The sequence below is a fragment of the Aotus nancymaae genome, unplaced genomic scaffold (genome assembly GCF_030222135.1).
Source record: "Aotus nancymaae isolate 86718 unplaced genomic scaffold, 86718_ANA_hifiasm-v0.15.2.pri h1tg000067l, whole genome shotgun sequence".
In the NCBI taxonomy this organism is placed as follows: domain Eukaryota; kingdom Metazoa; phylum Chordata; class Mammalia; order Primates; family Aotidae; genus Aotus; species Aotus nancymaae.
The window spans coordinates 24570209-24578677 of record NW_026988482.1 but is presented as its reverse complement, the minus strand read 5'-3'; the positions used below and the strand labels follow the sequence as shown (position 1 = coordinate 24578677).

The window sequence follows — 8469 nt, the reverse complement described above, 5'->3', positions numbered from 1 at the left end:
GACCCGGGTTCCCATGGCAGCCTGGCGCGCTCGAACGCTCATTGGCTACGTCTGTCGCAGCGCCGCGCCCCAGCGCTCCGACGCCAGCGGCCGTGCCACGTATGCGGCAGCCGATTGGCCCGCGGGGGTTGCGTCAGTGCCCGCGCCGGTCCGGCTTGAGTTTGGGACCAGCCGCCGTCCATCTGGCGTTGCCTTCCGGGTTGTGGTGGCCCTGGATCCGGCGTCAGGGCGACCGGGCGAACGAGGTGGAACTAGAGTCGGTCAGGCGGGTTGGTGAAGGGCGCGGGGCCGGGCACGGCGTTGGGAGTGCGCGGCAGGGGCCGGCCAGGCGGGCTGCAGGCACAGGGCCCGGCACACCCTTCCAACGCCCGCAGGCGCGATGAAGGCACTGATATTAGTGGGGGGCTATGGGACGCGGCTACGGCCGCTGACGCTGAGCACCCCGAAGCCACTGGTGGACTTCTGCAATAAGCCCATCTTGCTGCACCAAGTGGAGGCGCTGGCCGCGGTAAGACCCTGAATTGGGATCGAAGTCGCGTTCGGATCCGGCGGGACTAGGGATGGCCAGCGACTAGGGATCAGGGGATCCCCTACCTTCTGGCTGAGCCCGCCTGTCGGCCTGCGTTCTGACAGGTAGGCGTGGACCACGTGATCCTGGCCGTGAGCTACATGTCACAGGTGCTGGAGAAGGAAATGAAGGCGCAGGAGCAGAGGGTGAGGCAGGAACTCTTGGCCCTTACCCTCGGTCCCCGCCCAACTTCCCATCCTAGTAGAACCTGATTTGGGGGGCCTCTTCCTTCTAGCTGGGAATCCGAATCTCCATGTCCCATGAAGAGGAGCCTTTGGGGACAGGTCAGTAGAGACAGGAAAGTCCCTTGGGGAGGGTTTAAGGCCAGGAAAAGGGTAAGACCCAGCCTGGATTGGCCTGCTGAGCCTGAATCAGGGACTCAGACCTCCAGCAAGGTGGTGACCTGTCCCCTTCCCCCAGCTGGGCCCCTGGCACTGGCCCGTGACCTACTCTCCGAGACTGCAGACCCTTTCTTCGTCCTCAACAGTGATGTGATCTGCGATTTCCCCTTCCAAGCCATGGTGCAGTTCCACCGGCACCATGGCCAGGAGGGCTCCATCCTGGTAAGGCGCCAGGTCTTTTTTCTCTTGACACTTCCGCCCTCCATGCCCAGCCTCCCCTGCCCCCAGCCTTCATTTGCCTTCGGATGTTATGGGTACAGAGCTGTGCAATATGTATCTTTAAGCACTTGGGGCAGAGTCTCTGAGATCTGGGACAGCACGTATATCAAGGCTCAGGAACACTGGACTAGGTCCGAGGTCCCCTTCCTTGCATTCAGGTGACCAAGGTGGAGGAACCCTCCAAGTACGGTGTTGTGGTGTGTGAGGCTGACACAGGCCGCATTCACCGGTTCGTGGAGAAGCCGCAGGTGTTTGTGTCCAATAAGATCAATGCAGGCATGTACATCCTGAGCCCTGCGGTGCTGCGGCGCATCCAGGTGTGTAGAAGACACCTGTTGGTGGGCTGGGGTGGGGCAGGCCATCACTGCCATGACCCTGCTCACAAGCTGCCCACTCCACAGCTGCAGCCTACGTCCATTGAGAAGGAGGTCTTCCCTGTTATGGCCAAGGAGGGGCAGCTATATGCCATGGAGTTGCAGGGTGAGGTAGGGAGGCCACAGGGTGGGGGTGGTCTGTGGCTGGGCTGAGGCCCCTGATACATCCCTCCCTACAGGCTTCTGGATGGACATTGGGCAGCCCAAGGACTTCCTCACTGGCATGTGCCTCTTCCTGCAGTCACTGAGGCAGAAGCAGCCTGAGCGGCTGTGCTCAGGCCCTGGCATTGTGGGCAACGTGCTGGTGGTGAGGCCCTTGCCCAGCTCGTGATTAACCTCCTCAGTCTTGGGAGACAAGTGGCCCACTTGTATTATTTATTTATTTCTCCCACCACTCTCAGGATCCAAGTGCCCACATCGGCCAGAACTGCAGTATTGGCCCCAACGTAAGCCTAGGACCTGGTGTGGTGGTGGAGGATGGTGTATGTATCCGGCGGTGCACGGTGCTGCGGGATGCCCGTATCCGCTCCCACTCCTGGCTTGAGTCCTGCATTGTGGGCTGGCGCTGCCGCGTGGGCCAGTGGGTAAGCCTGTGGGCTGGGCTACGTGGGGAGGGGGCGGAAGAGGGGCAGGAGAGGGGCGGGGAACGTGCCCGCATCCCTGACAGGGCCTATCCTCTCCTGGAGGTTCGCATGGAGAATGTGACAGTGCTGGGTGAGGACGTCATAGTTAACGACGAGCTCTACCTCAACGGAGCGAGCGTGCTACCCCACAAGTCTATTGGCGAGTCAGTGCCAGAGCCTCGCATCATCATGTGAGGGGATACAGTGGGGCTGGCCGAGCCCCGATTTTCCCATCGGCAAGGGGAGTGCTGGCCTGACACATCAGAAGACCCTGGACTTTTTAAAATTTGTCTGAGGGGCATTGGATGAAGCTGAAGCTGTTGGACACCTGCCTTCTCACGTGGACATCATCATCTGGCAGGATCCCTGCTGGACACACCCAACAAACCCCACTCCCTCAAGAAGGGCCAGGGCCAGGGCTGTATGGAATAATAATTTAATGCTCACTGTGGCCCTGACTGAAAGTCAAGCTCAGGCACAATTAGGGCCATGGCTGGGCTCCCACCAATGAAACAGGCAGGCAAGGAGGTTGGATGTGGCGGTGGTGGTGGTGGTGGTGGTGGGTACAGGAGAAGGGCAAAGGGAGCTCATAAATAGGGCCCAGCCTGGCTCTGGGTTCAAGGGTGGAGGTTCCAGGATGGCGCAGGCTGAGGGCTAAGCAGCTGAGGAGGTAGTGCTCGTACTGGCTGCCTTCTCCCAGTCCTCTACAGACACGATGGTGGCTTTGCAGAAGAAGCAGTCCTTGTTGTTCATCAGGTGTTGGTTGATGCAGGCTCTACAACAGGGGAGGGGATGAGGACTGCATGGCATGTACATACTGCTCTCCCCACCACCAAGCTGTGGGGGCCCACTTACTTGCAGGACTTGTGGCCACAGGGCTGGAACACAGCAGAGATGGGGTGGGCATAGCAGATGGGGCAGAGGTCCTCCTCACTGGTGGGCTGCAAGAAGGAAAGTGAAGAGTGGGCTGGAGTTGGATGCCCAGCTATGTGGATGTCTGCTGTGCCTATGTAGAAGTACACACATATTCAAGTGGGTTGGGCCTGTGTGCTGTGGGTCCACTCACCAGGGAGGCAGCTGCTGCCTGGGCAGATGCAGAGGTCAGGTGCGCCAGCATCTGTTCCACCTGGGCCAGCTCGTCGGCACTGATATAATCTGCATCTGGGGAGTGGTAGGTAGTGTCAAGCCAGAGGCAGCTGAGGATGTGGTGCCTCTTGAATATTTCCAGCCTAGAACTTTGCTTTTTTGGTTTTTTTTTTTTTTTTTTTTTTGAGATAGTCTTGCCATATCGCCAGGCTGGAGTGCAGGGGCGCAATCTCAGCTCACTGCAACCTCCACTTCCCAGGTTCAAACGATTCTCCTGCATCAGCCTCCCGAGTAGCTGGGATTACAGGCACACACTATCATGCCTGGCTAATTTTTATATTTTTAGTAGAGATAGGGTTTCACCATGTTGGTTAGGCTGGTCTTTTAAACTTCTGACCTCATGATCCACCCACGGCTTCCCAAAGTGTTGGGATTACAGGCGTGAGCCACTGTGCCTGGCTTAATTTTTGTATTTTTAGTATAGACAGGGTTTTACCATCCAAGGTTGGCCAGGATGGTCTTGATCTCCTGACCTTGTGATCAGCCCACCTTGGCCTCCCAAAGTGGTTGGATACAGGTGTGAGCCATTATGCCTGGCCAGGCTTTGCTGTTCTTTTAAAGCTCCTGACCTGATCGAGCCCTGGATCTCCCTGACCCACCCCACTAGCCCACTCACAGCTCTGCAGGGAGAAGCGCTTCCGGTCAGGGGCTGGCAGGGTAGTGCCAGGTGCTGGAGGCTCTGGCTGTCCCAGGAGATAGCATATTGAACGGAGCTGGAAGCAGGGATCTGCCAGGAGCACTGATGTGGCTCGTTCTCTCCTAGGTAGGGAAGGGTGCAAAGGCAGTCAGAAGGCTTGGGGCCTGGCTAAAAGTCTCTATTGGGATTGCCAATGAGGAGTGCCATGGGTCTTGCATGATCATCCCCCCTGCCACCGACATCCCTTGCTTCTGAAACCCCAAGTCCTGGATTCTAAAGCGCCACACAATCTCGGATACCACTTTTTTTTTTTTTTTTTTTTTTTGAGATGGAGCCTCACTCTGTCACCCAGGCTGGAGTGCAATGGTGCAATCTTGGCTCACTGCAACCTCCGCCTCCCGGGTTTAAGCGATTCTCCTGCCTCAGCCTCCTAAGTAGCTGGGACTATAGGCACACACTACCACACCTGGCTAATTTTTGAATTTTAATAGAGATGGGGTTTCTCCATGTTGGCCAGGCTGGTCTCGAACTTCTGACATCAGGTGATCCACCCACCTCAGCCTCCCAAAGTGCTGGGATTACAGGCGTGAGCCACCGTGCCCAGCCTGGGGTACCACTTTAAGAGGGCTCGGGGTGCCACCTTCAGAGTCCGCCTGCCCCATAATATATCAATCCTTCAAAATCACTTCAAATAAACACTAACAGCAGCTTGGAGACATTCTTCTAGACTCTCCCTTTTACTCCTCGAGGAAAAGGAGCGGCAGAGAGCTTCTAGCCAAAGGCAGGCTGGGACTTTGGGGTTGGACTCACTCCCCCTCTGGCGGTCACGCGGGGCCCCTGGGCGCTAGGGGATACCGCCGCCACGCCTCCTGAAACAGGAACCAATAGGAGCCCGGGCCCCGCCCCCGGGGGGAGTATTTAGGAGCTGATCAGGAACTCGTTCCGAGAGGGCTGGGGAAGCCAAAGGGAGCGTGGAGTGGAGTCCGGCCCCGTCTCACGACCTGGGAACAGGAACACAGGGGCTCTCGGCCGGCCGGGCAGGGCAGAACCCACACCGTGCCTCCTAGGGAAGGGCCATCCGGTGCTACCCACGTCACACTAGAGCAGAAGTAGGTGAGTCCTGGAATTGCGACCTGCACAGAGCTGGTCTGTCCTGTCCCTGGTGGTCGCCGCCATGACCTGGCTGGTGCCGCTGGGAGCACTGCTCTGCATGCTGCGCGTTGGGTCAGGCACCCCAGACTCCGAGGGTTTCCCGCCCCGTATGCCCCACAACTGCCCCTACAAATGCGTCTGCGCTGCTGACCTGCTGAGCTGCACTGGCCTAGGGCTGCAGGACGTGCCGGCCGCGTTCCCTGCCGCTACTGCGGACCTCGACCTAAGCCACAACGCACTCCAGCGCCTGCGACCCGGCTGGCTGGCGCCCCTCTTACAGCTTCGCGCCCTGCACCTAGGCCATAACGAACTAGATGCGCTGGGTCGCGGCGTCTTTGCCAATGCCAGCGGCCTGAGACTGCTCGATCTATCATCTAACGCGTTGCGGTCGCTTGGCCGCCACGATCTCGACGGGCTGGGGGCGCTGGAGAAGCTGCTTCTGTTCAATAACCGCCTGGTACACTTGGACGAGCATGCCTTCCACGGCCTGAGAGCACTCAACCATCTCTACCTGGGCTGCAACGAACTCGCCTCCTTCTCTTTCGACCACCTGCACGGTCTGAGCGTCACCCACCTGCTTACTCTGGACCTCTCCTCCAACCGACTGGGACACATCTCCGTACCTGAGCTGGCCGTGCTGCCAGCCTTCCTCAAGAATGGTCTCTACTTGCACAACAACCCATTGCCCTGCGACTGCCGCCTCTACCAACTGCTACAGCGCTGGCACCAGCGAGGCCTGAGCGCCGTGCGCGACTTTGCGCGCGAGTACACATGCTTAGCCTTCAAGGTACCCGCGTCCCGCGTGCGCTTCTTCCAGCACAGCCGCGTCTTTGAGAACTGCTCGTCGGCCTCAGCTCTTGGCCTAGAGCGGCCGGAAGAGCACCTGCACGCGCTGGTGGGTCGGTCTCTAAGGCTTTACTGCAACACCAGCGTCCCGGCCATGCGCATTGCGTGGGTTTCCCCGCAGCAGGAGCTGCTCAGGGCGCCAGGATCCCATGATGGCAGCATCGCGGTGCTGGCTGACGGCAGCTTGGCCATAGGTAACGTGCAGGAGCAGCATGCAGGACTCTTCGTGTGCTTGGCCACTGGGCCCCTCCTGCATCACAACCAGACGCACGAGTACAACGTGAGCGTGCACTTCCCGCGCCCAGAGCCCGAGGCTTTCAACACAAGCTTCACCACGCTGCTGGGCTGCGCCGTGGGCCTGGTGCTCGTGCTGCTCTACCTGTTTGCCCCACCCTGCCGCTGCTGCCACCGTGCCTGCTGTTGCCGCCGCTGGCCCCAAACACCCAGCCCACTCCATGAGCTGAGCGCACAGTCCTCAGTGCTCAGCACCACACCGCCAGATGCACCCAGCCGCAAGGCCAGCGTCCACAAGCACGTGGTCTTTCTGGAGCCAGGCCGGAGGGACCTCAATGGCCGAGTGCAGCTGGCAGTAGCCGAGGACTTCGATCTCTGCAACCCTAGGGGTCTGCAGCTGAAGGCTAGCTCTGAGTCCACTAGCTCCATAGGCTCCGAAGGTTTCATGACAACCTAGACTGCACAGAGCCCCGCCCAAGCCCCCACCCTCTTGCTGCTCACCCTGCTCCCTGCTTTGATCCAGAGAACTGGCAGATGCTGGTGGGGAGCACTGTGCCTGACCCCCCGGCTTCCTGTGTGGGCCTCAAACTACAATGGGCCTTCTCACTCACTGGTAGAGAGAGGTTCCAGTCCCCAACCTGCCTTCTGCTCTGGCCCTGCACAGGACCCAAAGGCCCCAGGCCCTGCAAGGTGTGCTAGTGCCTGCTTCTCCAGGGACCTCCTAGTGCCCAAATGCCCTGTGAGGCTGAGAGACCCAGGCCCATGTGGAATAACCCCTGTAGCAGAGCCCCCTATCCACCCTCAGGGGCCAAAGGAACTCTTGAGTGGTGCTGAAGAGCTGACGCAGGGCTACCTCCCCTTCCCAAGGGAGTGGGAGGGAGTGGGCCCACAGGGAAAAGGAGGCAGCTCTGAAGGAAGATCCCACTCACACCCCAAGACAGGAGGAAACAAGCCCGCCCTCTGGTGAAATGGGACTCCCTCCATCCGCCAACACCCAACCTCCTGAAAGCTTCGCAACTGCACGCAGAGTCCAGTGGGCAGGCACTAGGCAGGAAAGGCTCCTTAAGAGACTCCTGAGGGCCCTGGCCTAAGCCCCAGCCAGAGGTCCTGCTCTCTCTGGCCCGGCTCTCTCCAGCTGTTCTGAAGGCAGAGCCCATTCTGTGGGCTCACAAGACACAGTGAAGGAGATCATGGCCTGCGCCCCTTTTCAGCAGTAAAACGCCCCAAAAGCCTGGCGAGCATGGCCAAGCTGGGAGGGCTGAGCCGGAACTCCACGTCCCTCGAGGGCAGGAGCCTCTTAAGGGCTGGCACTGGTCTCAGCCTAATGGCTGAGGCGGTGCCCTGGCTTCACATGCCTCTCACTGTTCCCATTGCAGGGGGGCAGGGAAGGGGGTCTGGGAGCTCCTCATGTGTGGGGGCTGAGCTGGGGGCCCTCAATGAGGCCATCCTGGACCCCACTGCTCCAGAGTTTCTTAATAAAGGCAGCACTTGCTTATTGCTGGAGCCTTCGCAGACAAAGGTAGTCCTGCGTGTGTTCAGCTCGCCAACCAGCAGCCCGGCCCTGTCCACTACAGGACGGCACACCCTCCAGAATCCTGCCTCCCATGCCCGGTGCCTGAGGTGTGGCCACAAGCCAGTGGCTCTGTGGGCCAGGGTACCCTATCCTGCTGGGGTCCCAGATTCTCCCACTTAGAGGAGCTCCCTCTGCCCCCTATTTAGGCTCTTCACACCTCACCACCTTCCCTCTGCCTCAAAACCTGATACTGAGGTCCGTTTTCCAGATTAGGAAACGGAGGTACCAGGAGGCCCTGTCCAGCCCCTCCTCACCAGACACACCCAGCTCCCCGCAGGGCCCACAGTCCCAACACTCACTCTGAAGCTGGGCCACGCACCAGGAGCTGCACCAGGATGCCTGTCACTGCCACCAGAATGGGGTAGTGGTCCACGCTCTCTAGGCCTGATTGGAAGGGAAGGAAGGAAGATGAGCCACCCGCACATTCCCACTGCAGGGGCTCCAGGCTTGACACTGTCCGCCCTGCCCACTGCCCTCCCTAAAGAAGGGTGAGCCGAGGCTGCAGGGCACTGAGCCTGGCTGTCTGGGGACAGAATGCAGAATCAGGCATCACTGTTCCTAACAGAGGAACCAAGTGGTGTGTTGGGGTGCAGGGCACCTAGTCCTCACCAGGCAGCCGTAGGGTGACCACACGATCAAACAGGTTCCTCTCAGCTGTCACCCGGTTCAGCACCTGGTTTAGCAGCTGTGAGGGGG

The 8469-nt window shown here is 59.6% G+C and overlaps 2 protein-coding genes across 12 annotated transcripts in view; one reads left to right on the top strand and one right to left on the bottom strand.

The window, feature by feature from the left end:
* The first annotated feature begins 157 nt into the window (after positions 1-157).
* Positions 158-4682, top strand: GMPPB (GDP-mannose pyrophosphorylase B). Of its 3 annotated transcripts, none has more exons than XM_012467746.2 (9): positions 158-508; positions 634-714; positions 804-852; positions 989-1131; positions 1347-1505; positions 1590-1668; positions 1742-1869; positions 1964-2146; positions 2249-4682. In XM_012467746.2, the coding sequence occupies exons 1-9, from the start codon at positions 380-382 to the stop codon at positions 2378-2380; spliced, it is 1083 nt and encodes a 360-aa protein (XP_012323169.2). In that variant the 5' UTR covers positions 158-379; the 3' UTR covers positions 2381-4682. The 3 variants fall into 3 exon arrangements, with proteins under 3 accessions (XP_012323169.2, XP_012323168.2, XP_012323170.2); XM_012467747.3 differs by having other exon boundaries at positions 423-508; positions 638-714; XM_012467745.2 differs by having other exon boundaries at positions 1964-4682.
* Positions 2606-8469, bottom strand: part of RNF123 (ring finger protein 123) — a 33919-nt gene continuing 28055 nt past the window's right edge. For 7 of the 9 annotated variants that reach the window (XM_021667596.2, XM_021667595.2, XM_021667601.2 and 4 more), the window contains 6 exons: positions 8383-8458; positions 8073-8157; positions 3948-4090; positions 3252-3346; positions 3041-3126; positions 2746-2960 (listed from right to left, as the gene is read on the bottom strand). In XM_021667596.2, the coding sequence (XP_021523271.2) occupies positions 2840-2960; positions 3041-3126; positions 3252-3346; positions 3948-4090; positions 8073-8157; positions 8383-8458 (606 nt within the window). In that variant the 3' untranslated portion in view covers positions 2746-2839. Of the gene's footprint in view, positions 2961-3040; positions 3127-3251; positions 3347-3947; positions 4091-5911; positions 6217-8072; positions 8158-8382; positions 8459-8469 lie in introns of those variants that run through there. The other 2 variants (XM_021667594.2, XM_021667602.2) reach the window with 2 other exon arrangements.